The sequence below is a fragment of the Radiomyces spectabilis genome, assembly GCF_025331425.1.
Source record: "Radiomyces spectabilis strain NRRL 2753 chromosome Unknown BYT42scaffold_5, whole genome shotgun sequence".
NCBI classification, from domain to species: Eukaryota; Fungi; Mucoromycota; class Mucoromycetes; order Mucorales; family Radiomycetaceae; genus Radiomyces; species Radiomyces spectabilis.
This window is the reverse complement of record NW_026251930.1, coordinates 266,777-292,464: the sequence shown is the minus strand read 5'-3', so window position 1 is coordinate 292,464 and position 25,688 is coordinate 266,777. Positions and strand designations below refer to the sequence as shown.

The window sequence follows — 25,688 nt, the reverse complement described above, 5'->3', positions numbered from 1 at the left end:
AGAAACATGTCGTTGTGCATGTTCCGTGCCCTAGGCATGCTGCTTTGAATCATTTGAAGGTAAACTGATTATATCGATTGCGTTGTTCAACGAGGATATTGACACCTTGTTTATGCTTTGGATCCCAGAAAACGCCAAAGAGACGAACGAAATATACGATTGCGACAGAACATCAGGAATTCATTAGCTTAAACGAACGTCACTGGTATCCATCAATCGTCCTGATACCAGCCGAAATTCGACCAGCAGGTGAATTTTCCATGGTAATATACAATAACAAAAATTGGGTACAGAGAATAGAACGCATGCTGTATTACAATTTGATTAAAGAATACACGGGAGCGTCCAACTTCTTTGCACCGTTGAGGAATTCGAGCTCCATGACGAAAACGTATTCAACGGTAGTGCCACCGCATTTGCGAACCAATTCACCGGCCGCACCGGCCGAACCACCAGTAGCAATAAGATCATCAATCACAATCACCTTGGCACCAGGTTTCACAGCACCCACTTGCATCTCAAAAATATCCTACAACCATTTTTCATTGGCGCGAAAATGGGTTACAGATGAGATTCATCTCCTACAGCCGCCAACCATCCAGTTACCCGCACCGATCGATTGTATTACCTTGCCATATTCCTTTTCATACACAGCAGAAACGCATTCACCAGGAAGCTTTCCTTGCTTACGGACAGGAACAAATGCTGCACCAAGACGGAGAGCGACCAAAGGACCGAACAAGAAACCTCGTGCATCCAAACCTTGTATAAAAAAAATAAAAAAAGGCCTTCAATATGCGACTGTCACTCAACATGGTGCCTATGCAACTTACCGACAACAGCGTCAATCTTTTCTTGATAAGTGGAGTTGATGTGGTAGACAATGTTGCTGATTAAAGCTTCGACGGCTGTGGGGTCCTGAAACACTGGGAACATGTCCTTGAAAACGATTCCCTGATCCCCCCCAGTATTTGCTTCATTAGACTGACGATGCAGTGATGGGCCACGATTCGCAACAAATATATACCTTCTGGGGAAAGTCCTCATGGGTACCGAGGAGGTTCTTGATACGTTCGATATCGTAATTGCTCATAGTAAAATGAAAGAGACGGCTGGAAAGAAAAACGAAAAACCCAATTTTTTTTTCCCTTTATTGCATGTTCCCCCCAATCATTATTAAGTGACTGTCAAAAGATTTTAACCTTTATTGCCTCGGTTGCCTAGGGAAAAAAAACGAAAGCATGGTTACTACAGTGATGCATTATAAAAATAAAAACAAAATCCCATTACCCCATCCTCGTGGATTCGCTTCTACAAATTCGTCCCATTCACGTTTCTTCATCGTCTCGGCATCGATTGCTGCCTCATCGTTATCATCAATTTCAGGCTTAGGAGGTTGTTCTCCGCTACAAATTTTCGAAAATGGATGATGAGATTCAAGAATGAAAGCGGGGTGATGTTGCAGTCTGTGGATTCCTTACCCGCCCTCAATGATATTGCCTCGTTCCTTTTCTTGCTGTAGGTATTCATCAATGGTCATTGTAGGTAGGTTCCAGCCTGGTTTGAACACTTGATCTTTCAACTGTTGACGTTTGTTGGTGATGACAAACGGTTGCAACGGTTTTCCCTTGGGATTCAGTAACGGTTTATCACGACCCCAGTTCTCTCTTGGTTTCGGTGGCGCTCGCGTATCCGCATCATGAATTGTACCGCGCTTTGCCATCATTTCCTGCATAATTTCCATTTCCTTGACCATGACCATTTCCTGATTGATGCTGTGCAGCTGCTCCAAGGATTTCAGGATCTCAATATCAATCTCGGCCAAAATACAATCGCGTGCCATATCATCCATATCTTGATCCTCTTCTGCTGCACCCAACTGTTTCTGAAGTGATTCGATCTTTTCGCGGATTGCTTTTTCTCGTTTAAACCGTTCAATTTTCTGCTGTCGCTGGATCGCTGGGTTTAAACTTGACTTGGATTCGGCGCTGTGCCTCTCGAACTCCTCCACATCCTGCTTGCCCATCAATTGATGCTCTTTGCATACCGCAAGAAATTCCTTGTAGTAATCCTAGTAAATCATGAAAATGCCCAAAAAAAAGTAGTTTAGAAGACATCATTTTAAATAACCCTTCCATTCTGGTGTGGACAAAAATAACAAGCATCTTTTTGCCCCTGCTCGCTTTTCTTACCTTGGCAATTTCTAACGTGGCTTTACGGTTTTCTATGCCAGTTTTCTTTAACGTCAGATTACCGAGATAAGCAGGCACCATTAGGAAGCGGAGATCGTTGGTATTCACGTCTTCAATAAGTTCGTTACTGCTAAACATATCCAGTCGTGTAATGAGTTCATTGACTCGAACGAGTCGGGCCGTGGCGTCGGCCACTTGATCCTGGTAAGCCGGGTCATTACTGGCCAGACTTGATTCTTCCAAGTCGAATAAAAGCTTTTGCCCCGTCCTGAACAGTTGCCCAAGTGGCAAATTCTCCAACTGCGCCATGGTCTACACGAAACGCAAGGAAAATATGATGAACCGATCAGTGCGCTCCGCTTCTTTTTTCCGGCCTCACTTGGAGGTTCCACAGAACAAGTCACATCCCTGAAATGGGGTTCGCTGGACCTCTGGAAAATAAGCGACGTCCCTCCCTCAATAAGAGGATTCGTTTATTGTGTGTTGTAATAGAGCTAAAAAAATATATAGCTAATAATAGTTAAAGAGCATTACATATTAGAATCTACAGTAGCAAAGAATTAATTATAATGACGGATGATTAAGATGTGTTAAATAACCGGATTTGTTCAAGAATATCGGTGCAGGCAGGCACATGTGAAGTCTGTTCCCAGGTATCGAGTGTCGAGCAGTGAAGTTGTTGATCAGATAACCAATTGATATACTGCTGTTCAATGATCTGCGCTTCTTCATTGTTCAAAATCTGAAAAAGCGATAACAGATCACTGCGCATCATCGCCATGTTCTGTCGACTTGTATCCAGCTTGATCGCTTCCTTGTAATACTGCTTATCAAACCATACATTGAAAGGCAGTTCTCTGGACGGCACAGGTTGATGCGCTTGCACAAATTGTTGGTAACTACAGAAAATTTAATGTAAGCGTTCAAAAGCAACTATGGAGGATTAGATCACACAGAATCGGGTCATACCAAGGAGTTCTGGCATATGATGGTTGGAATTTTGTATTGAGGATGCCTTCATCCAGATCTCGCAGGTAAACAACATGTCGCACAATGGTATCGTTTGTGTGAGTTTTGCGCTCGAATTGCTGCATCGATGCAGTCTCGCACCGTGCCCGACCAGGATAATTCCACCATTGGAGCGTGAGGCTCGTCATGGCCATGCCGTAAATAAGCAGCACAGTGATGGCTGCAAGAACAATAACACCTCTGCCTGCTAGTACTTTGACAGTCTCGGGGAATAAGGAGTGTGAATGTTTGAGCGATAGCGAGGATGCGGTTTTGTTGTGATACTGAGCAGCAGAGGCGTTTGAGGACGGAGCGACTGGATTCTGTTTGCTGCTGCAGGCTGCCGATGGGATTTCTCTTTTGTTTGAAGCAGAGGGTTGAGTTGCCATTTTGTTTACTGAATTCGAAGGCACAGCGGTCATTTGTGGACTTAAATGAACGTTTGATGGGTGTTCTTTTTCAGCTCTGTCAGAATGTTTGATAGTAGCATCATGCGTGGTCGGTGTATCAGGTTGAACGGATGTCTTCTTGGTCTCTAATGTTTGCACATTCTCAATGGATACACCTGCTTTTTTCAACGCATGGCTCTGTGCTTGGCTTGCTTCGGCGGCAATATTTTGCGCGGTGTCTTTCAGGATCGGGATAAAGACATTGACACTGTCAGCCATGCCTTTGAGTGCAGCGCGAGTGACAATGGCTATCAACACATATATGTATATTAATTACCCGATAAAGTTCATGGTTTTTTTTTCTTTTTGCGGTAGGCCCTCACCTCGAACCATGACTCTCTGTACCCATCGTACGCCGAGATGCAAAGATAATTTGCATTGATCCTTGGAAACATAAGTGATGCAATATTTTACAGAGGGTATAAAGGCTTCCGCATACGGTAAAGCGGCCGTTTTGGTCGAGATTTGCACAACGTAGCGACTGCAGCGGACGATAAGCAACCGACCAATATCCATCATTCCTCGGTGGCTGTACTTACATGTGATCTTCTTTCTTTAGCAGATTCTGAGTTTCCACTACCTCTGCTTCCTTCATACGAACTAGGATCATCATCGCCGTGATTTATAAGAAAAAGGTATCCCTTTTATAGCACTTCTCTACTCCTGTTTCTTACCGATGGGATTGGAGACCGGCATCCAATAGCTGAGGAATCGTTGGGTTCCGTTTTCAGTGTTTTCCCAATGCGTCACTTTCAGATCTGTCAAGCGTAATACAGAAAATACATGGATATGATTGTTTACTTGGTCTTTCTACTCGACGTCACTTACCATGGCCGGCAATAGCGGCTGTTTTGCCTTGCCAAACGCCACCATCGGTAGGAGCTGCATTCTGCTCGTCGGAAAACATCAACTCAAACAAGCGTTTGGCCGAAATAGGAAAATCAATCTCGGCTTCTAATCGGTCCAAATGATCCTCGCATCCACACTCCACAGGTCCCTCTGGAAGCTCAAAGTTTGGCGGCAATTCATCTGCATGTAAATAAAAATGAGCAAAATAAAGAAGAAATCTTTATAGTTTAGTGAACAGGCAAACCACACACCTGTTGCATTGGCACCGCTGGATTCAATCGTAGCTTCACCCGCAGACAAATCATCGCTAATTTCAGGTGTTTGATCTGCCTCCTCCACTGTGGTAGTGGTGCTAGACGAAAGATATGCCTCGTCACTCTGTTGAGCGATGGACCTGGAGCTGATAGCTATGACCATGCTACTCTGTTTTGGTTTGGACAAGGCGAGTATTTTTTGATATACGTTGCGTAATTGCATAGGCTACGCGAGTGCAACTTCTTTTAGCAAATCTGCCATAACAAACGAGCGAACGATCACCATACAAACCTCGGACGATTTGGCATTATTGAGAAGAAATCGAAGCTTCTCGACCACCATTTCAGGACCTTGAGTTCGGCAGCTCAACAGCAAGGGACTTGCAAGGGATCCGGAGTAGCCTTCGACAAGGTCAATCGCTACCACCGACTCGACTGTATTACAAGAAGCCTCTTTCTCCTCTGCCAGTCGTACATCAGCAATGTCTGTGAACCGGACAACGACCTAGACGTAACCCTCGAAATGAATATCAAATATGTTTTTATATTCCTTCACGGGTTACTTACCGAATGCACAGAATGCATCACCACACAACTGTAGAAATAGAGAGCATCTGCAGTCAAGAATAACTGTCCAGAATAGGCGTAGCCTGCGGGAAGTGCGTCTCGTATCAAAGCAATGTCTTGCTGTGTCAAAACAGCATGGTCCAATTTATCAGCAGAGACGTGTTCGGTGATGGCTTTCATTGTTCGATTCGTAGGCTTTCTTCTCACACATGCAACCAAAACTAACAGAAAAAAAGTCACCGTCGGTACAAGTCCGGCAATAAGTGGCTCAAAGTTACTTACCATCCAGCACAAGTTCTTTAGGCACCATTTCGGGAAAGTAATATCGAGCTTCACGATTTTTGGATTCCAGGTCGGATGCGTAACCTTCTATATTGATGGGAGGCAGAGACACGGTGGGAGGATTGGTAGGCCAGATAGGTTGACGTTCGGAAGGTGAAGTTTTTGATTCACTGGATGAACGTAGTCGAAGGGTTAAGCTATCGGATCGCCTGGAGTGACCACGATTAGGGATAATCGCCCATGGTAAGACCCACGGAACAGAGATCCCTTTGTCTTGTCGCGATGAGAGACTCCCTGTTTTGGATATCCCAAAAGTTGCATCATCCAAATTCACTTGAACTGCTGCTTCCAGCAAGGCAGGGGTCATGGAGGGGGCGTTGGCAAGGGAGGTTGGATGGCGCGAGGATGGTTTACGTGTTTTTATGGTTCGCACAGAGGCTGTGTCGGAATGAGCTTGATTGAGTGACATGGTCTCTGGAGAAGAGGGTCCGCTCATGGTGGATAAAATAGACAATCCCGACAGATTGGATCGGAAGGAAGTACTGAGTGTGACAGGGATATCGGTCGGTGTGCTCACAACGGTGGTCGATTTGGATTTGCTCGATACCAATCGGGGTGATCGTGGACATGGGGGATCGTTTTGATCCGAGGTTGCATGGGATACGCTTTTCTGTGACGAGAAGCTGTTATCACGAAAGAGGGTATCATCACTTTTTGACCGTTGTTGTTGATTTCCTAGAAAACAAGCCAGCCATTCCTGCAATTCTTCCTCGGTTTCCGCTTGCAGGCAAATCGATGATCTGTTAAAAAAAACGTTAACCTCGGAGCGTCTTTTCGATTATCCCCTTTCGCCAGTCAATGACATACCGTGGGCCTGTTTGAATCTCGAAGCAGAGTCGACGTTGACTGTTATTGGGTGATTGGATAGAGCAGTGAGAGAGAGGTAGTCGCATATCAATGACGATTGTGTTTTTGCATTGCGTGTCCGATACGGTACTGAGCATTCCAAAATAACCGTTATGAAGGAAACACCACTTTCGCATCCACAGATTGTTGGACACACGCAAGAATAAATATCCTGAATGAGACTTTGGTGGTGATTCGCCAAAAAAATTCGTTCTGAAAAGGGCGGCGGAATGACGTCGTCGAGAAGCGATGGTCATACGAGGTCGCTTCTTCTGGAGATATTCTTCCTGCAAGCGTTGGCATGTCTGTTCTTCTTTCCAAATATGGAAGTTACACGTCAGGCCGTCCTACAATGCCCGGGTTGCAGACAGAAAATAAGCTTCTGGGTTCTAAATTCATTTTTTTTTTGACAGCCATTTTCCGCGACTTACTTCCGTGAGCCATTGCTTCCACGCGGCCAACGTACAACTCAGATTCTGCCACATCTCGGCATGATAATAATTGTCCTTGTAAGAGTCCGCGGCTGCTGAAAAGGCTTCAATCAAATGTTGTTGGAACACGGAGCGAAATTTGAACAGGCGTAGCACATGCTGACTGGACATTCGGACGTATGTCTCACGTGCATCGTACAGTTGAAGCTGTTCTTCATAGAGATTCGACCGATCTTTGGACTTGCTAACGGACGCGTATTTCTGAAGCTGACTTTCATACTGATGCAAAGCTTTTTCATGTTGCTTTCTAAATTGCTATTGATACGATTTGCATTCGGATGAGAAAAAAAAAATTAGCCACCCTTGGCACATATAAAAAGGGACTTGCCTTATACTCTTGAAGATGGGTTTGGATAAACTGCTGCAATGGATGAATGAATTGTTCCTCGAGGTCGGATGCCTTTAATAGTACACAACATCGCGTATTGAAACAATTAACGGGCCGAATTAGCCGTGAATTTCATTGATCGTCGTTTTTCATTTATTTTTAACTTACCAGTTTGTGTTGAAGCGATACTTGGTTTTGCAAGGTGCGAGCAAACTGACCCATCGCACCGTTGGTAAAGTTGGAGTCTATTATTCCATAATTCCGAAATTAGCATGGATCACACAATAAGCGGCCGCAGTTGTGTTACCTAAAAGCAGCTCATCAATTTCTAAAGGGACAGCTTGACTGCAGATAAGGTTCGCTTCTGCACTCAATTCTACAGCAAAATAACAAGGTCAGCGACATGAAAAATGACACCACATATCCATGAAAGGTATATTACTGGTCATAAGTTGGGTATATGTTTTAAAATGCTGCAGAAGTGATTCGAGCCAAGTCTCGAGACGTTCCAGCTGGTCATCGTAATGGTGAATGTTGGCTCGATAGACAGGTGAATCGGTAATGGCGTCATACAACGTGACAGTTGTAGGTTTGAATGCAGAAGAAACAGGCGGCATACTGCACACTGTCTCTCTTTCTGGTGGACGAGGAAACAGTCGAATGTATCCAATAACCGGGAAAAAGAACACAGATACAGTCAAGGGGCCAGGTGGTCCAGCTTTTTTTTTTATATCTTATCACGGCCGGCGCGAGATTTTGCCGGTCACCCTCAGCTTCATATTCATATGATAACCAAAAAAGGTAAATCGATTCTAATTGGCTCATCAGTTTCGTAATAATCATGTTTTCCCAAAAGAGGGTTTGCTCTTTCTCTTTGGTCTCTTTTTCCCTTCCAGATTTTTCTCACTACCATGGATCCTGGACAAACATTGTACCAGAAAGCACTTCGCAGTTTTCTGCTGACGAAATATACGACTGCAGCGTCCACTTGTTACAAGGCCGTGCAAAGTTTACCACCGAAAGAAGCGGACAGCGACAAGGACACGGAAGACTTGAGACTGGCTATTTGGACATTATATCTCAACATTGCCACGACACTGCTGACACAAACACAACTAACGCCACACATTACCAAATTATTTGGACTTGCTCCTACCGCGGCTCAATCCAACGAGCATTTTGGTCATGCTCTCTGGACAATGGTTGCTCAAATGTACGGCGATGCTGGTCACGTCGACCCCAGACTCGTGTCTGCTTGGTAAGCATAATTAACCGAGCTTCATTTCGTTGCATGACCATTCATTGTTTATTTGTTTGCATTGTTGTCTTAAAAAAAGCCTGGTGATGGCATTGAAACTCGATATACCCAGTGTGGGACGACAAATTGCAGAACAATGGTATGCTAGTATGCCTGATACGACCATGGATCATCTTGCTTTTGTGCAAGCCGACCCCGATTCCTTTTTCGAAGCTTACATCGATACCATCCATCTCTACGTCACTCGCATTCTCCCTCTGTTGCGTGATTTTGAATCGGCCACTACCTTTGTCGAATTCAATTCTTTTCTATCAGATGAGAAGAAGGAAGTAAGTATAAAAAAAAAAAAAAGGAAGGGTGGCAAAAGTACCATCTGGGAAGGAAATGAACTGGAAACTGAGACATTTGGAATCACTAGCACTTGCAGCAGCTGATTAAAGAGTGTCAGCATACCGAAGAACGGGACCGACAGAAAAAATTGGAAGCGGAACAAAAAGCAGCAATCGAGGCTAAACAGCGGGCTGAAGCCGAAGAACAGAGACGAAAAGAAGCGGAAGCAGAAAGGCTGGCCACTGAAGCTGCCGCCGCAGCGCATAAAGCGGGCAAACCGAATGCGGAAAATAGCGAAATGGCGAGTAAGAATGAAGCCATGGAAAGACGACTATCAAATGCCACCACTTCGGCGCCTTCCACCTCTTCTACCAACAATGTCACTTTACCGCCACAGCAAACCATTCACCTCAGCCGAAAATCGAGTTCCCCGGATCGCAGCCTAACCATTATCAAGGCGTGGTTCCAACAACTGTTCAGGAACGGATCGATGGGTTACATTGCTATTTTGATTGCGGTTTTTGCTTTGGTGGGAATGCTGCGTGGACAACGATCGCCAATTTCGCAAGCGGCCAAGGCGATTTTCACAAAGCTGTGGCAAACTGTACGTATGGGCACCAAAGTCACTTATATGTAGATTAACTGTATACAGATAAAGCAAAACCGACACTTTTTTTTATTACTCGGAATTCCTTTGTATAACACTGCAAAAATAAATATCCACGCCTATGACTTGTAAGAACTGTAATTTCACTGTCGATTTTGTAAATGGAGGAGCAGACAAAGTACGGTATTCTTTTTGTTGGGTCTTGTTTTTGCCAACTGTGACATGGCAAATTTAACAGTGGGTGACACTCTGAACTGTTATCTGAAAACAGGATTGGGCGAGTGTTCAAGCATTGTTTACTGTATACCAAGATATACTGAAGTTGGATATGTGTACAATGAAGAGTGGTGTTGCATACAGAAAGGGCAGCCTGATATAGCCACTTTTTATTATTATCATTATTATTTGTAATAGGTTGGTGAATACAATTATAAGGAAAGGTTAGCGGGGGTGCTTTTAGTGGGGATGCTTTGGGAGTATTCGGTGGAGTAGGGTAGATGCGTGGTGGTGAGGCTGCTGATGATCCAGTAGGCAATGCTGCCGATGAGGAGACACAGAACAATGACCCCGCTCACCCCAAGCAAAAATCGGTATTTTCGACTGTGTCTCTGTCGTTCTTGGAGCCATTCCGACGGTTCTTGCTGTAATTTATTGGGCGAAATCGACCGGATCGAATTGACGGCCGTACTTGAAGGTGGGAACACGGACAAACTACTTCCATTTTCGCTTTGATTGTAGGCATACTGTCGAAATAGATGGGCCTCTTTGGGTGACTGAACCGACAAAGAGTATGGCGGAGTGGACATTGGTTCCATTATGGAAAAATGGTAATTAGCACCAATGCACGAAAATGTCCAACAGCGACGACAATGGAAGAAAACAAGGGAAATCAAAACAATGATCATGGTTCGGTTGAGTATGCCCTTTTTGATCGTAGCTCTTGTTTCGCCTAGACTTTTTATTTTTTCCGCAAGGGAAAAATTGCAAGGCCAATGACATGTATTCCTGGTGACACACAGGAGGCAAAACCAAACAAACAAAGCAGACAAACAAAAATGGATCAACAAACAATAGCGTCACGTATGAAAATAAGATTTATTTGTTATGACAGCCGATGAAACAGCCGATCGCTGGTAGATCAATGCATATACAGTGATGATATAAATAGAGGAATGGATGAGGATAAAGTTAGGGACTATGTACATAAAGAAAGTGGGGGAAAAAAATGAAAGAGTAAGAAGACTTGGCGTGGTGATCTAGGCGTACACATCCACACCATTCCAGTTGGCGGTGGCCAAAGGACACTGATCCACAGAGTCGGGATTGTTGCCCCACCAGCGAGGAAAGTGGATTTCCGAATTCTGGAAAGCGAAAAAGATAATAATGGCACAAATGGCGACGCCGGAATCCAAAGCAGCCGACAAGACGTAGTTGTACTTTTTCCACCAAGCCGAACGGCGGCGCTTGATAAAGAAATTGAAAATGAAACCCACGGTGGCCCATGTAGGCATGGTGTTGGTAGGCGCAGGAGGATAGGGGGTCGGTCCCAACATGAACACCGGTACACTGATGTGACGAATCCACGAATCAGGGTAACGCTTGTGCAAGAAATAGATGGGGAACGGAAGCAAAAACCCTGCAAGCAAAAAGTACGGAATGGAATGGTACAAGGAGGAAGGCGCAAAGAATTTCTGAGGACCAATCAAGCCCCAAATGACTGAAGACGCACCAAAAAGGCCGGCGTTGGGACACGTCCAGGGATAAGCCGACTTTGTACAGATGTTGGGAATGGTGTTCAAAAGATAGTTGGTGGTACCAAGCGAGACGAACGATGCGACAATGGTGCCGACGATTTGGAACGAGAACATGTGACGAGGAGGAATCTTCATGTAATGACCGAGCTTCAAATCTTGGGCAAACAATAGAGCCTGACGTACGGTGATGTAACCATACGTCTTGAAAATCATGTTGCCGATGGGATGACCGGGACGAATAGCACCATACACCCATTCGGTGATCATGGAAATGGTCGGTGCTTGCGAAGTAATGGCGGTGACGATACCAATGGGCAACAACCAGATGAAAGCCAGCACGACGGCGATAATCAGAGACCACCAAGGCATGTCCGAGGGCCAAACCACAATGGTGGCGAAACTGGCACCGAGAGACACCAATAAAAGAGCGCCATACCACCAATCGGGCACTTCCTTGTAACGATCCATGAGACGGGCGTGGATATCATCTGACGATTGACGCGCGTTCTTGAAACGTTCCCAGATATCCTTGCCGTTAAACAGAACCGTGTGAGAGATGATCGCACCCAAAGCGGCTAAACCTTGACCATAACAGATGGCAAAGAAACCGGTGATACGGATAGGCGAATACTCTTCGTAAGCGGTATCGTTCAGGTACTGGTCCGGCGTAAGCACACGGCTACGGTTGAATTCCTGACCCCAGATATCGTACTGGTTGGTGTTGTAAAATGGGAATTTCTTGCTCTCATAGGTATTTGTATAGTAAATGATAGGCACGAGAATCCAAATAAAGAAGATGAATCCGGCAAGCATGTTGGCCTGTACAACCCATGGGATTGCCAACGGACTCGGGTACCATGCAGCGAGAGAACTCCAGTCCAGAGTGAAACTGCCAATCCCCAAGCCGTACAGACCGCTGCCGATTTGAGATACAAGGACAGAATCGCGTTTGATCCAGCTAATGCAACGAAAACGGAATTAATTAATGACTGATAAGGCAACAAGGATTATTCGGGATTGAAACTTACCAAATCCAGGAGATGGAGGTGATGACGGGAATGATGTAACCCGGCAAAAAGTACCAGCAAAATGAAGCAATGAAAGCAATGACAAAGAACTTGTTACGCGACAAGGAAAGGCCGGGGGTGGTTGCTTCGGCATCGGCGACTTCCTTGGGCACCTTTTTGTGCAAGGTGTGGAAAAGCGTGGCATTGACCAAATTGATAGGCCAGACCATGCTGGAAGGTCGCACAAGGTAACGACGAAGAATGCCGGCAAAACCAAAACCCAGCAGACTGGTTGTTAGGACAAGGAGGATACCACCTCCAAAGCCCCAGTTTTGGTTGTAATACAGTTTTTGCACCACAATGATATCGATGGCATCGAATGAGGTGGCTGCCGCATTGGCCATGACGGTAATAAGCACATGTTCTTTTACGTTGAATGGGCCGGGATTCAGGTTGAAATGGAGTCGACCGAGACGGAAATCGTAGTTGGGTAAAATATGTTCGGAAAGCTTGCCGGCAGGGAAAGCCAGCAATTGCACGACAATTACTTTGATAGTTAACGGATTAGCACGGAACCAAAAAAACTATAAAGAGAAAATATGACCAATCAGTATCATGTTCTTTTCTGCACATCCTGTGATCCGATGAATCACACTGCATCCGGTGTTACTAAATGCTAACGTACCTGATTTGAGAAAGAAATGGCTGCGGAAAAGACAATGCCCCAAAACCAAGCGCGAAACGTAGCTGTGGGAAGGGTAGGATCGTCGGTAGGAGGGACGCTGGCACGTACTTCTTCAATAGGGGAATCATCAATGTCTTCGATCGTGACCTTTTCAAGCAGTGATGGATCGGTCGAAGATGATACGGAGATCTTTTCCGCCAGTGAAGGCGCTTTGGCTTTTTCCATAGAAATTTATGAATAAATTAAATGGAAAAAATTATGTATAAAAAAAAAATTATAAAAGTAAGCAGGTGAACAAAAAAAAAAGTGGCGGTAAAATGAGCAATCCCTTCCGTATTTAAAGGATCTGCTGGAGATCAAAAAATTACTTTATCATTGAGCTTCTTTCGGAGTTGCATGAGTTTACACTGAGAATGCATGTCCAATCAAAAGCGACCATTCCGATTTTCAATGCTTGAGCACGCCATCGTTTACAAATCAACGACGACGACCGCTTGCGTGCTCGAGTGTTGCCCTGTGTAACTCGTTGGATTTTTTTTTTCTTCCTTTCTGGCTGTGTATGAGTCGCACATATCGATCAGCACGCAATCTTATCATCAAGAGACCGATTCTGTTTAACCGCCAATTACTTTATTAGCATTTTTCCATCTCGATTCCCACACCTTGATGGTGCATGCTTGCTCATATGGGCACAAAATTTGCTCATATTTGAATTTGCTCATATTTGTGATGTTCACCATATCCTAAGAACTCAGGCCATAACTATCCAATTGCTGACAAATTCAGCAGGGAAACAACAATGACAATAACTCCGCTCACCTTTTTCGCTGAAAAAGGTTGAATATGCTAATACGAGACGAATACCCGGCCAAAATACCAGACATGAAAAATAAAACTTAGTTGCCCATTGATGATTATTTCTTTTTTAACAATTACTTCTCTTTTGGTGAGAAGAAATTAACATGAATGCGATAGATTATAAAAGACAATAGTGATGAACAATAACGCAATATTGACAGAAAATGTTTGACAACTCAGCGTCAGCCAATGAAATGAAGAGGTTCGAAATTCGTCAAATTCGACGAATCACATCTTGCACCAAATTGCTTGTGCTCCTCTTTGACAAAGCAAGCTGAGTTCCATTTTTTGGGAGAAAAAACATTGACATACTTTTTGAAACAATTCAAAGACCTCCAAAAAAAGAACTGCGATCTTCAGGGAAAATAAGGAAAACCCATCACACACAAACAAAAGGAAAAGAGAAAGGAAGAAAGAAATGCTAGCGTGTTATTCGGAGATGGACTCGTAATATAGAAATAATGCTGTGAGCCGGTTTTTCTGATGTGCAGTATATCCTTGCAGTGGAATATACGGATGTTCCTCGGATGTTATCCTTATAACATTTCCCTGCTTTTTTTTCTGAAATTCTCACATTAAATTGAGGCAAAAGAAAAAAAAAAATTTAAGCTACTTGTCTACTATCGTGTCAAGATAGAACATTATGGAATAATGCTTTCTATCAGGTTAAAGGGAGAAAAGGACGCATCGTAACATGAATCGCCATGACAATTTATTGGAAAGAATCCCTTGTGTGTCCTTCCTTTTCTTTTTAACCTTGCATCTGCGCATACGCCATCAAAATAAACGTGCGCCATTTTTTTATTTTTATTTTTTTGATCGACGCGAAACTTGTATATACTTTGCCTGCCATCCCTTTGTCCTACTGAAGGAAAGTTATAACCATTGCACATCACAGAGCGTCTCTCTCCTCAACAGGTCTTCTCCCTCTTCAGTTATTGAAGGAAAGAACTTGATAGAAGAAGCTATAGTTAAACTCTACTGAATGGCACACTGAAACGTCTCTCATCATGTGTGTTCGCTAAGATCAACGAAGTAAAATATTTCATTTTATTATTGGTGATACGTTATGCCGAAAACACAACGATCGTCGCTTTCACCGCGGCAATACGTTATTTGATGGAATGGAACCTTTGGATCTCCAGACTAAGGAAAAGAGGACAAGCAGATCTAAAATATTGGAAAAGAAGACTCAAAAAAAGAGTTCTACTTGACGCGTAAACAAGGAAAACCAAGTTTTCTTTTCTCCTTCACTGAAAACGATAGGTTGATACAGTATGGGCAAAAAGAAAAAAAGAGGGGTGAAATCGTTCTTATTTGTTATATATGGCTAGAAAAGAAAAATAAAGGAAGGAGATCGTCGATGTATCCCGCAAAAATAATCCAACAAACATTATCGGGTAGAGAGTGGCGACCGTCCCTTACTTCACTTAACATTTTCAATCCTTCCAAAAACAAGGGCTCTCGGTAATTCATAATAGTAATCGTGGCAAAAGCCATTCTGGGCACTCGTGAGACTGAAAAAAAAACATTTCTGCATCCATTCTCGTGACCTGTTTTGACGGCATCGTTGATGGTGAAAAGATTCTTTTTTCAGAGGCCAAGAATCCCTATATGTCAACATCAACTGAATGTACCTTTTTACACCTTTGCCTTGATAACATCCATATCGTCACGAAACTGTGTACAAAGCTAAAATATGTCGATGATAAACAATGATTTGGGAAAAAAAAACAAGGAGCAACCTACATTTTCGAAGTGGGAGGTGTTGGAGGGACTCTTTTTTTTCGGTCTGCAGATTCTTTGGATCTGCTCTATCTATTGCTTCCCCCCCTGAAGAGCTGTGACGGTTTGCGGAATTGGATGTCTCCCAATAACACACAAGCAATGAGTGCTCACAGACAGACTTGTTTACTGGGGAAACGGGCTGCCAACAAAGCTTACTGCTATTCACGGCTTTCCTCATCCAATAGCTCCTTGCATGGCAACCCTCTCTGTAGCTCCTTACTTGTCAAGTCCAAAATTTGCCCGTGATGAAGCTGCCTCGACTTTGATCCACTAGTATATATACGCCCATCATCGCCCTACCAAGGCATCCCACTTTTATTTTTTTTTCTGCTTTTTTCACTACATTTTTTTTGGACTTCCATGGATACTTACGAGCTCGCCAAACGAGCCATTGCGGCTTTTGAAAGCTATGACAACAACAACAATAACTATAACAACGGTTACAATAATAATAACCAAAACAACAACGGTTATAATAACAACAACAACAACGGTTACAACAATAATAATAACAATAATCAGCAGCAACAGCAACAAAACAACAGCTACAATAATAATAGTAATAACAACCAGCAACAGAATCAAAATCAATACAATCAAAACAACCAAAATAACCAGAACAATCAGAATAACCAATATGGCCAAAGTACGAGTACCCAGCATCAGGCATCAACAACAACAACATCGCGTTCCGAATCCACGCCGTATGGCTCCAATAATTCAGATAATTCAAGAAATGAGCAAAACAACAACTATAACAACAATAATAATAATAATAACGGTACCAGAAGTCAAAATAACGACAATGGATACAACCAAAATCAAAACCAAAACCAGAATCAGAACCAAGGCTATGGCAACAATAACAACAGTAACGGCAATAACGAAAATCATTATCCAACGCTGTCATCGCAAGCTTCTTTGCAACATGGTGACAAGTCGCCTAACGGAATTTTGTTTGCCATCATTGGTATCGTGGTGGGCTTGGTGTTGATCATCATTACCGGCCTATTATGGACGTGCCGACGCCGAAAACAGAAAAAGAAGGAAAGCATGGCAAATGCATTTTTCGAATTCTCGGCATCCAAAGGCGGTGACAAGAAATCCAAATTGCCTACCAAAACAACCGAAGTAGGCGATCCGTAAAAGCAAAAACCTTAAACTTTTTTTTTTTTTGTGGGCGCATGCCAGATGCGCCCATCTTCTGTTTTCTCATATTCTTCTCTCTATAGCCTATCCCTTGCTTTCCTGTTTCCTTTCCCGTTATATTGTGCATAATAATGATGAATCAGCGGGACGCCATCCAAAAGAAAACCGGCTTTTTCGTCTTATCTCACTGCATCCTCATTTTTCCATCCAATCCTTGTTTAATAAAATTTGCCTCTTCTGATCGAAAAAAAAAAGTTTTTTCGGGTATAGCCATTTTGGATGATCGGTCGCGATTCGATGATGCATTGAAATTTTTGGATTCTCGACCCAATGCACGTTATCCCTGCCGAACAAAACCATGAAATAAAAAAAAAGCAGGATGTTTCCGTAAACGATCACTGGGAATGATGAAACTGGAAAGCGCGAACTATCCATTTCACTGCTCGACCAAATAGAATATTGGGAAACATAAAAAAAGGGCATGTATCGTTTAGTGTACAAAAAAGTATGTGGGAAACGAAAATGAAGAAATTAAAAAAAAAATAGGCGGGTGTACTCTATCAAACCCATTGGATCATCATGGCAACCGTTACCAAAGTGCATCCTAGGAGAGCGGCTGACCATTGAGAAGCAGTGGTGGTCGCTGCGTTCGTCTTTTCCTTTTTGGTAGGAGCGATATAGTTGTTCTGATCCCATTCTTTACCACCAGTGTAGGGACCAAGAGGGGGAAGATCATCTGCATCGGTGAAACCAAGTTGCTGTTGAACAGCCTGAGATCGGACACGGATCCATTCGGTGACCCCCATGGAAAGGCCATCGGTTGCATTCATGTTATTATCAAAATTCCAGAGCGTCCACGTAGGTTGTAATCCTGGTGACTTGGCAGGAAGTGAAAGATCCCACGCCACGTCTTCGCGAAGCATATCCGCAAAAGCCTTGACTCGTGGTTCCATGACATTAGGTTTGAAGAAGCGCTTCACGAGGGTTTTGAGAATATCTTCGAATTGGGCTCGATAATAGGGAGACTTGATGAAAGCGTCGACGAGAGGTCGCTGAGAACCGGGTCGCGTAAAGTTATCATAAGGAGTGCTCGCCATGTAAGCCGGTGCACCAATACCAAGGGTTTCGTCAAAATCGTACGTGATCAATGTCCACTTTTTGCTTTGTGTATTTTGGTTCAAATAGTAATTGCTGGCTTGATGCCACACGCCGTCCCACGAGCCCGACAAGAAATTGATGGCCAAGTGAATCATGGTGTGCTGAGGATCGATCAGCTCGGCAATAGCACCTGAACTTTGTTCATCCCTCGCTTGAGTGGGATCAATTAAACTTAGGCGGCGAGTGAATTCAATGAGAGGGGCCTTTTCTTGGTCCTTTGGCAAATCGGTCTTGCTCAGCTTGCCCTTATCCTCAAGCTCATAGATAAAATCGTTGTAAAGCGTAGCATTGTCACCAAGATAGACCAAGTTACCCTCCGTTTGCGGATTGATCGCATTGCCCTTGTACGTGGCACCTAAATAAAAATTAAAATAAAAAACGGTCATTTTTCATGGCCAACCTAGCATTTTACTTTTGGTCCTTACCAGTGTGAGGATCAGCGTCACCTGCGTGTAACAGACTGTCAATGGTGGTGGTGCTCATATCATCAATCATCAGATAGAGGCCAAAAGGTTCGTTGTTGATGTAAAGACGAACAAAATTGCCGCCCAAAGTGGCGCCTCCAGAAGCAGCAAGCATATCCAATAACAATTTTTCGCGACTAACAAAGATTGGATGAGTTTATCATCCACATTTGACAGTTCCCCCAAAAAATACTATGATAAGATGGAAGGTGCTTACATAAAGGTGGGGTCGGTTTCATGCGCTCGTAATTTGAAGCCCGTACGACCAAAGATCAGCTCCTTGCTGTTGGCCTTTGAGAATTCGTTCAATTTCACCTTGTAGGATTGCTTGGCGAATTCCTTGGTGGATTTTCCACTGTTCTTGATCCCGGCCAGCGAAAAGGTGTGGACATCGTTGTTGGTGATGTAAGCCATCTTGTATACCTCAGTGTACTCGTGAGCGCCCATAGGATTGCTAAGGATTTCATGCAACCCCGTTTGATTCGCTTCCAAAATCATGGTAGCAATTTCATTGGACCGATTCATGGCACTGAATAATGCTATAACAACAGGAAAAATAAAATTAGAAACGATCCATGATGCATGCTTGCAATGGATGGTGTCACGGTAGTCCGACTTACGAGGATAAATGGGATTATAGGCTTGAGGCAACTCGGGAACGGAAAAGACGGTTTGTGTTCGATTAAAGAATTCGTTGCCGGTACTTGAAGCGTCTTGGGCCAAGCGACGGTGAGTGGATTCGGGGTGGTTGTCGATAACATATTGATACGTTTCACCGCTGGGCGCAGTTCCCGTGAAAATATTGGGATGTTTTTCACTGGCTTGGAGCGGGTATTGTTGTCCGCCGACGGAAACAGCAACGGATTGTTGATTTTTAGGGAAAGCAATGACGGCATACTGAACATCGGCAGCCTCCACGGCGGTCAAGGCTACAATAGTAACGATACTTGAGGTGATAAAATGTCGTAATTTCATCACGAGGGAAAGGAAAGAGAGTGGACGGGAACGATGTGATGATAGGTGGATAGGTTAAAAAGAAAACAAAAGGAAAGGAGCGAAGGCAGATGAAAAGGTTGGATTTACGAAAGGTCAATGTTGTACTGGAAAACGAGACCTTTTTATACCTTGACGATCCTTTGCTTGGGCTATCAATTGCCAGATACGGGTAATTCTATTACAGGACGGAAGATCTGTGTTAAGATGGGTTTCTGGTAGGATTATTTTTGGGACGATTTTTCTCTTTCTTCTTTTTTGCACCTCGCTTCTTTTTTTTACTATCGATTTGGACAGTTTTCTCAGACAGTGCTTGACGCGATACCATTGTTCTAAAACTTTTCAGCCATACCTGTCGATGACCGTCGATGGTTCTGATGGAACGTCCCAAAGACTCATCCTCATCTGTAATAACTAAAGGCTGCAATTGCATAAATAGAAATCCATTATTTCTTCTCATCTACCCCACTTACAATTGTATGCTTCTGACTTTCTTCTGTTTCGAAAATCCAAGTTCGGTTTTGAGCAACCTATCGCCCAAAGTTGGAACTCCGATCACGGATCTTTAGAATGGTCGGTGATTTCCGCCCGTTCCATGTAGTCTCATATTTCTTTTTGCAAATCAAATACTCAATGCATGGCTTGGCGAAAAATACCAAAACAGTCGTCGGGATCTTCAGGATTCCCGAGAAAAAAGTATTGTTATACCAATATACATTTCGAAAAATAAACCTGGTTTGCCATAAGTCACTTATTTTTCTTTCCCTTGTTGAAGTGATAAACCTATCTGGAGCTTCTTTATTTTCGATAAGGATTGTTGAACATTGATTGCCATTTTGTGAGTGAAGCAATTACGATATTCTTTTTGTGTGGCATGCGAGCCCTTGTGTTTCAACGACTACCGACACTCAGCCCGAGGATTCTCCGAATATGAAAAAGTGGCACTTTTTTTTTTCTTTCGCTCGGTAAACGCAAAGCGTGTGTTACTCATCAAGGGTACTTCATGTTGGCCTTGCGTCACATGGATCCCGCATAAACAAGTAGGTGTCCTCCCAACCAAACCAAAAAGTCGATGGCGGGGATTGAAATAAACAGTATAGCTTTGACGGAATCGGTGGAAACAGCAAATAGGTAAGCCAAGCACAACAACGTGGTGATCGGAGATCCATCCCTTTTTGAGACCACCGTCGCTGAATACATTCACCTAGTGCGATGAATAAGCGAAAACAAGTTTCTTACCATCAGATGCAAGATATTTTTAGTGAGACATCTTTTTAGCGTGGTCGACTTTATAATCGGGTAGAAAATCATGGACTTTGCGAGTCACCGGGAAAATAAACGCAGAATGCAGGTTCCCCGAGAAAAAAAAAAAAAGAAAGAAATACACGCGCAATCTCACCTCCTCAAAAAGCAAAAAAGGCAATTATGCCTGTCGAATGACTGATCGTCGCCTCCAAGTAATCCGTCCATCGTTTCATAAGATACAGTAGCATAATCTAATCTAAGCTAGCAGTGCACGCCACATACAGCAGAATCATTCATGTCATTGTGGGGGTAAAAAAACTGGATCGACACCACTTCTACTGCAGTGTTATGCGTTGGTGGTTAGCATGTTTCTTTGCAAGTTAGTGACATAATTCCGTTTTATCATAATAAAATGATTCAGCTTTTTGGAATTCATCGAAAATCAAAACGTAATATCATACTTTATCATGAAGCTTCTATTGATTCTCTCCTTCCGTGACAACTTTTTGATGGCTAACCATAAAAAGCCATACCCCGGTTACCATGCTCACTGTTATGAGCCAGTAACAGGTTGTGTTACAGGAAAGATCTCCCATATACAATGAGCTGTTGCCTCACTTTTTTAAATTAGTGGGGTTTTTGCCCACGAGCGCAGATTTGGCATACACGATGGCTCTGCTTATAGTATAAAAAAAAAGACTGATAATTGTCTCGAGAGAAATGGAAGAGCACGGTGAAACCAAAATGGTTGTTACAGTATAAATTACAATAGATACAAATGATGCCACAGCATTAGCTAAGAAATGATACATATGAGATGTTAGAAATTAGAAGAGATACAATTAGAGTAAGAAAAAAAGAGCACCCATTAGGGAGTTTTAAATTGGAGAGGAGGCATGGTCGCAATTTCGGTTTTGTTGGTGCGGATGATGGATCGTCCTATTACTTCACGCCCGTCCCTTCCGTCTTGGTTACTACCGTGAGATGGCTCGGGTTGGCGGAATTTTTCTGACCCTTGCCATGGGAACGCTAAAAAGCTGTGGCGTAGCTCGTCGCGTTTGGCCAAATCCAACCACAGCGCTTGCTCATTGTTCCATGGCTGGTGATGCTCCCACTGGTCCAACGACGTGGATGTTCGACATTGCGTGAGCCGTTCAGGGCAATAGTGACTCGGAATATCCGTGGTCGGATAATTCGATTGAAGTAACTGAGGATCGCCCAGCCATAACCACATGCCGTAATATAGCTGACGTAGCTCTTCGTTATTTGGCTTGAATTTTTCCTCATTTGTCCAGATCGCGGTGGTGGTCGTCGTCTCCTTGGCACTCGGATCTACCTGGTGTAGTTTGTGTTGACCATGGTACGTTTGCAAACCAGCAATACAGTCGCGTAATTTTTGAAGCTGATCTTTCTTTCGGCTAAACAACAGTTCCCCATAGAAAAAGTGGCGTTGCTGCAGACACGCATTGGCGAAATACAAGGAAAAGAAGATTTGCAGATACAGCGGCAGCAGCGGATGTTCAGGAGGCATCACCAGAATATGTTGCAGCCACCGATAAATAGCGAGAAATTCAATCGGCTTCTTATAGCGAACATGCATTTCCTTGAAAAGATTGCCCAGTTCCACCTCATTTAGGGGCGTCCCATCCGCCGTGGTTTCCTTCCCATGATCCTTTCCACGGGGATGCTCACTCCATGCTTTCACAAGATCCTTTCGATAGGCTTGCTCCTCATTGGTTTCCATCAGTAATACATCAAAAGCGAACCAGAATGAATGCGGTTCAACGCCCGGCGTTTTGAACAAATTGCTCGTTGTCAGTGACAGCATGGACCATTCCCCGGTTAAAAGCGTGGTATAACCGGCTTCCGGAAGCATGCTTTTAATCAACCGCAGCGCAGTCCGCTGTTGCGCCGCCAACGTCGATATTTTGTTGGATGTCGCCAGAGATGGCTGTCGTTGCTTTTCCAGCGTTTTGTATTCTTCGGCCAACATGCTGCGAACCAGGGTCTGGCGTGGCAGACAAAATCCAAGCAAACAGAGCGTGTCCATGATGGCGACATAAGGTTCGCTCCACATCCAGTCGCGTTTACGAAACACCGTCTTTAGCCAAGAATGCAGTAAAAGATCGCGGTACGAGAACCCGTGGCTCCCCGCCTCGGCAAAATCACTCACTGAATCAATAAAATTACCGTGCCAAACGTGTGCGGCTATCACTAGCGCCATGCCATGCGTTTTCTGCGGTTGCCAAAACGCCCCAGTCGCTCCAACATCGGTCAGCCATTCCGCGGCAGCTTCCACCAGTAACGGATCCGGCTTAAAGTCAATCACATGCCTCAAAAACGCGCTCACGCTTTCGTCGTTGAAGAAATCGTCGCCGTGCATGTAGGCAAATGTGGGAATGATATCGGCGAGGACTTGGATTACAGATTCAGGTTTTCCGCGTCGCAGCATCAACAGTAACTTGAGCCATCCGTTGCTGGATTCAAAGCGAAGAAAATGCCGGCTGGTCGACGACAGCAGGAAAATGATGTACACCAACAAGCTAGTGTGCAGCCCCACGGTCTCGTGATGGTAGTGTAAAGCTTCTTTGAGAAACACCGCCGTGATGGTCTGATCCGCGTCACACGCACTGGAGAAAATAGGGCAGTTATACAATTTCAATTTTAGCGCGGTTCTCCAACACCAATGGAGGGCATCGGATGCACTGGAGGTCGTTACGGCCGTGGGAGTCGAGAAACATGGCAGGGGAGGCAACTGGGAACTGAAAATGGAACGCATCGTTTTCAATAAACTGTTGCTCTTGTCTGATTCCGGAAGGGTTTGATATTTTTGGCATAATTCCAGCAAGATCAGGGCCAGCATGGAGTGGCAATCCAAAGCAATGAACGGCAACCGTTGCGGTTTCCAAGGCTGAGAATTTGCGGTGAACGTCTCTCCTTCTTGAGGTTTGTATCCAAAGTAAAGATGGTCAATGACATAGCGTGCAAAAGCCGCCCGTGAATGAGTCGGTGAATCTTGATGCAGTAACTGACGAAGTATAAGCAAGTCTTCTCTGCGGATCTTCCAGTGATCCAAAGGTAATGAATGGAACAGATACAACGCCATGCCTTCCATGACATGGAAATGATCGGCCGTCCAACGTAACAAGAATGAAATGACAAAAGGATGCTGTATACAGATGGGATAGAAATGATCGCGAATATCCTTGTAATAAAGATCTTTGAGATCGTCTTTGATAAACGCGACCGAGAACAGAATGTGGGCAATGATCGTAATTAGGCAAGCGGCGTCTTGTTGCTGAGGAGACGAGGGGTAACTGGGCTGCGATGGAATGGAGGTAATGATATTGGCGAGGCATTGAAACATAAAGGTACTTTGAGCGTGTTGCTGACGCAGGATAAAAAGAAAGCTGGTGATATCCGGTAATTGATCGAGGATTGCAGAGAAGGATTCCGGTACGGGGTATGGGTGCATTTGCAATAAATGCAGTGTGATCTCCCAAAGCGCTTCCAAAGAGACGACGTGAAATGGCAAGGCTGGCAGAAAATGGTAAACGCTGGCATCGTTGAGTTGAAGATAGTGAACGGCGATATGGGTAATCAAGTCATCCAGTGGTTTCTGGTGCATTTTTGTCGCTCCATCTCGTTCGAGGTGTTCGGCGAGGATCTGAGTGATGTAAATAGCGGTTTGACTGATTCGTTTCACGACGTTGGGATGAGTTCCTGACAAGTATGGAATACCCGAATTGAGAGCAGACAGCAAACTTTTAGTGAAATCAAACAACTGGGCCTGGCCCGCCATATCGGCCGACAAGGGAGTCAACCTCGCTTTGGGAATAAGACTATCGAGACATTGGTCGTAAGTGCGCTCCACATCCAACTGATCCAAACATGCCAAATAATCTTCTTCGGTCCACTGGGATGAGGATGGATGACGATCGGATACTACCGCTGATCGAGGATCTAAAATGCGATGTACTGCAGTAAGGTAGTGTTGCATACTTGATGGTGTAAAAGCGCGACGATTGGTCGGGTGGTACTGGATCAAGGGCACGGCCCAGGTACTGACGCCGGGAAGAAGGATCAAGTGATCCAGCAAAATTAAACGTTCCTGCGTATTTGAAAGTCGAAGGAACACACCTCCGCATTGCAAAATCCACTGGTGAAGATGCTCCTCCAACGGCTGCCAGATTGGTTGAGACTGAGTTTGATGTTCCTCCGTTAATCGTTGTTCCATGCCAAACAAGGCAGCCAACAGCTGTGACACTGCGTCCAAATCGTGCTTTCTGTCATTTTCATTTTTGTACCCCTCGTCTGGGATAGTTCCGTGCTCGTGCTGTGTTTCCATCTCTGAGCGACACCGTAAACCGGACAATATGTCATTTAAATAACTCTGAACGGTTTGATACATCTGTGTCTCGTGGTTGTCTGTGACCTGACTATCTTGCGATGGTAACATGACGGTTGGCTGATCTATTTCCAGGTTGTCTTTGAATACGTTGGTGGTGGACGATGGTGGGGTAGCAACGATGGTGGGGTCCGTCGAGGCACTGGGGCTTTGTTTCAACTGACGTAAAGTAGAGTCATGGTGCTGTTCAACGGCATGTTTACAGTCGGTCAAGAGAAGTTGAAGTTGGTCTTTGGGGTTCATGGTGCGAAAGAAGGAATCACGGTAAAGGGAGGTAATGATGGGATGGTCAATCAAGGTCGTGCGGTCATCGGATGAAGGAAGCGACACTTAGGAACAAGGAATCAGGGCGGGTACACAACAAGAAACGTTTTTAATGGTCGACGTCTCTTCCTCTCTTTTTCTTTTTTGTTTTGTTTTGTTCTTTCTATCTATCACGTTCAAGTGGAGTACCTTTCTTGATGGATTTTTTAGAGAAATGGGCGAATTGAGTTTTCAAAAATTTCAACTTCATCACGCCGCCACGGAAAATAAAAAAATAAAAAAACCAATGAAATGTGGAAAATACAGTATGGATGTGTTGTAGTTTTTAGTTTATAAAAAAAAAAAGTACAGCGCAAAGCAGGCATTCATGCTTCCAATGTTTTTTGTTTTGTTT

At 44.1% G+C, this 25,688-nt stretch overlaps 9 protein-coding genes across 9 annotated transcripts; 2 read left to right on the top strand and 7 right to left on the bottom strand.

Annotated features, from left to right (window-relative positions):
* Nucleotides 1-313: 313 nt before the first annotated feature.
* On the bottom strand, nt 314-1,093 carry BYT42DRAFT_544943 (adenine phosphoribosyltransferase; the record flags this gene model as incomplete). The annotated part of the gene is made up of 4 exons (XM_051565784.1): nt 314-529; nt 629-762; nt 834-954; nt 1,028-1,093. 4 exons carry the CDS (start codon nt 1,091-1,093, stop codon nt 314-316), a joined length of 537 nt encoding a protein of 178 aa, XP_051424265.1.
* A 14-nt stretch (nt 1,094-1,107) lies between these two features.
* BYT42DRAFT_564838 (TAP42-like protein) lies at nt 1,108-2,589 on the bottom strand. Its single transcript, XM_051567792.1, has 4 exons — nt 2,193-2,589; nt 1,482-2,071; nt 1,291-1,406; nt 1,108-1,220 (listed from the first exon to the last, which is right to left on the bottom strand). Exons 1-4 carry the CDS (start codon nt 2,499-2,501, stop codon nt 1,198-1,200), a joined length of 1,038 nt encoding a protein of 345 aa, XP_051424264.1. The 5' UTR covers nt 2,502-2,589; the 3' UTR covers nt 1,108-1,197.
* A 46-nt stretch (nt 2,590-2,635) lies between these two features.
* BYT42DRAFT_643857 (uncharacterized protein) lies at nt 2,636-7,943 on the bottom strand (the record flags this gene model as incomplete). The annotated part of the gene is made up of 16 exons (XM_051572623.1): nt 2,636-3,091; nt 3,162-3,897; nt 3,973-4,130; nt 4,189-4,249; nt 4,324-4,407; nt 4,478-4,678; nt 4,750-4,978; nt 5,045-5,257; nt 5,320-5,540; nt 5,602-6,401; nt 6,469-6,854; nt 6,939-7,253; nt 7,327-7,398; nt 7,495-7,571; nt 7,634-7,702; nt 7,769-7,943. The coding sequence occupies 16 exons, from the start codon at nt 7,941-7,943 to the stop codon at nt 2,773-2,775; spliced, it is 4,116 nt and encodes a 1,371-aa protein (XP_051424263.1). The 3' UTR covers nt 2,636-2,772.
* A 120-nt stretch (nt 7,944-8,063) lies between these two features.
* Nucleotides 8,064-9,668, top strand: BYT42DRAFT_287533 (uncharacterized protein). Its single transcript, XM_051562869.1, has 4 exons — nt 8,064-8,127; nt 8,183-8,584; nt 8,664-8,913; nt 9,003-9,668. The coding sequence occupies exons 2-4, from the start codon at nt 8,238-8,240 to the stop codon at nt 9,549-9,551; spliced, it is 1,146 nt and encodes a 381-aa protein (XP_051424262.1). The 5' UTR covers nt 8,064-8,127; nt 8,183-8,237; the 3' UTR covers nt 9,552-9,668.
* A 281-nt stretch (nt 9,669-9,949) lies between these two features.
* On the bottom strand, nt 9,950-10,444 carry BYT42DRAFT_643855 (uncharacterized protein; the record flags this gene model as incomplete). The annotated part of the gene is made up of 1 exon (XM_051572622.1): nt 9,950-10,444. Exon 1 carries the CDS (start codon nt 10,424-10,426, stop codon nt 9,950-9,952), a length of 477 nt encoding a protein of 158 aa, XP_051424261.1. The 5' UTR covers nt 10,427-10,444.
* A 51-nt stretch (nt 10,445-10,495) lies between these two features.
* BYT42DRAFT_530582 (OPT family small oligopeptide transporter) lies at nt 10,496-13,290 on the bottom strand. The gene is made up of 3 exons (XM_051565403.1): nt 12,968-13,290; nt 12,304-12,866; nt 10,496-12,233 (listed from the first exon to the last, which is right to left on the bottom strand). The coding sequence occupies exons 1-3, from the start codon at nt 13,190-13,192 to the stop codon at nt 10,778-10,780; spliced, it is 2,244 nt and encodes a 747-aa protein (XP_051424260.1). The 5' UTR covers nt 13,193-13,290; the 3' UTR covers nt 10,496-10,777.
* Nucleotides 13,291-15,973: 2,683 nt separating this feature from the next.
* On the top strand, nt 15,974-16,759 carry BYT42DRAFT_612803 (uncharacterized protein; the record flags this gene model as incomplete). The annotated part of the gene is made up of 1 exon (XM_051571670.1): nt 15,974-16,759. The coding sequence occupies one exon, from the start codon at nt 15,974-15,976 to the stop codon at nt 16,757-16,759; it is 786 nt and encodes a 261-aa protein (XP_051424259.1).
* A 563-nt stretch (nt 16,760-17,322) lies between these two features.
* Nucleotides 17,323-19,359, bottom strand: BYT42DRAFT_495024 (coth protein-domain-containing protein; the record flags this gene model as incomplete). The annotated part of the gene is made up of 4 exons (XM_051564334.1): nt 17,323-18,275; nt 18,346-18,521; nt 18,602-18,923; nt 19,005-19,359. 4 exons carry the CDS (start codon nt 19,357-19,359, stop codon nt 17,323-17,325), a joined length of 1,806 nt encoding a protein of 601 aa, XP_051424258.1.
* A 1,973-nt stretch (nt 19,360-21,332) lies between these two features.
* BYT42DRAFT_564826 (uncharacterized protein) lies at nt 21,333-25,643 on the bottom strand. The gene has a single exon (XM_051567791.1). The coding sequence runs from the start codon at nt 25,271-25,273 to the stop codon at nt 21,491-21,493; it is 3,783 nt and encodes a 1,260-aa protein (XP_051424257.1). The 5' UTR covers nt 25,274-25,643; the 3' UTR covers nt 21,333-21,490.
* Nucleotides 25,644-25,688: the final 45 nt, after the last annotated feature.

Bases quoted from the DNA above. Each gene is read 5' to 3' on its own strand.
- BYT42DRAFT_564838 (XM_051567792.1), bottom strand. From the start codon at position 2,501: ATGGCGCAGTTGGAGAATTTGCCACTTGGGCAACTGTTCAGGACGGGG. The intron at 1,407-1,481 runs GTAAGGAATCCA...GAAAATTTGTAG, and splicing joins GGCAATATCATTGAGGGCGG to CGGAGAACAACCTCCTAAGC. The intron at 1,221-1,290 runs GTAATGGGATTT...TTTTTTCCCTAG, and splicing joins AGCGAATCCACGAGGATGGG to GCAACCGAGGCAATAAAGGT.
- BYT42DRAFT_287533 (XM_051562869.1), top strand. From the start codon at position 8,238: ATGGATCCTGGACAAACATTGTACCAGAAAGCACTTCGCAGTTTTCTG. The intron at 8,585-8,663 runs GTAAGCATAATT...TCTTAAAAAAAG, and splicing joins CCCAGACTCGTGTCTGCTTG to CCTGGTGATGGCATTGAAAC. The intron at 8,914-9,002 runs GTAAGTATAAAA...TGGAATCACTAG, and splicing joins TATCAGATGAGAAGAAGGAA to CACTTGCAGCAGCTGATTAA.
- BYT42DRAFT_530582 (XM_051565403.1), bottom strand. From the start codon at position 13,192: ATGGAAAAAGCCAAAGCGCCTTCACTGGCGGAAAAGATCTCCGTATCA. The intron at 12,867-12,967 runs GTACGTTAGCAT...TTCTCTTTATAG, and splicing joins CCATTTCTTTCTCAAATCAG to TTTTTTTGGTTCCGTGCTAA. The intron at 12,234-12,303 runs GTAAGTTTCAAT...TCGTTGCATTAG, and splicing joins ACCTCCATCTCCTGGATTTG to CTGGATCAAACGCGATTCTG.
- BYT42DRAFT_564826 (XM_051567791.1), bottom strand. From the start codon at position 25,273: ATGAACCCCAAAGACCAACTTCAACTTCTCTTGACCGACTGTAAACAT.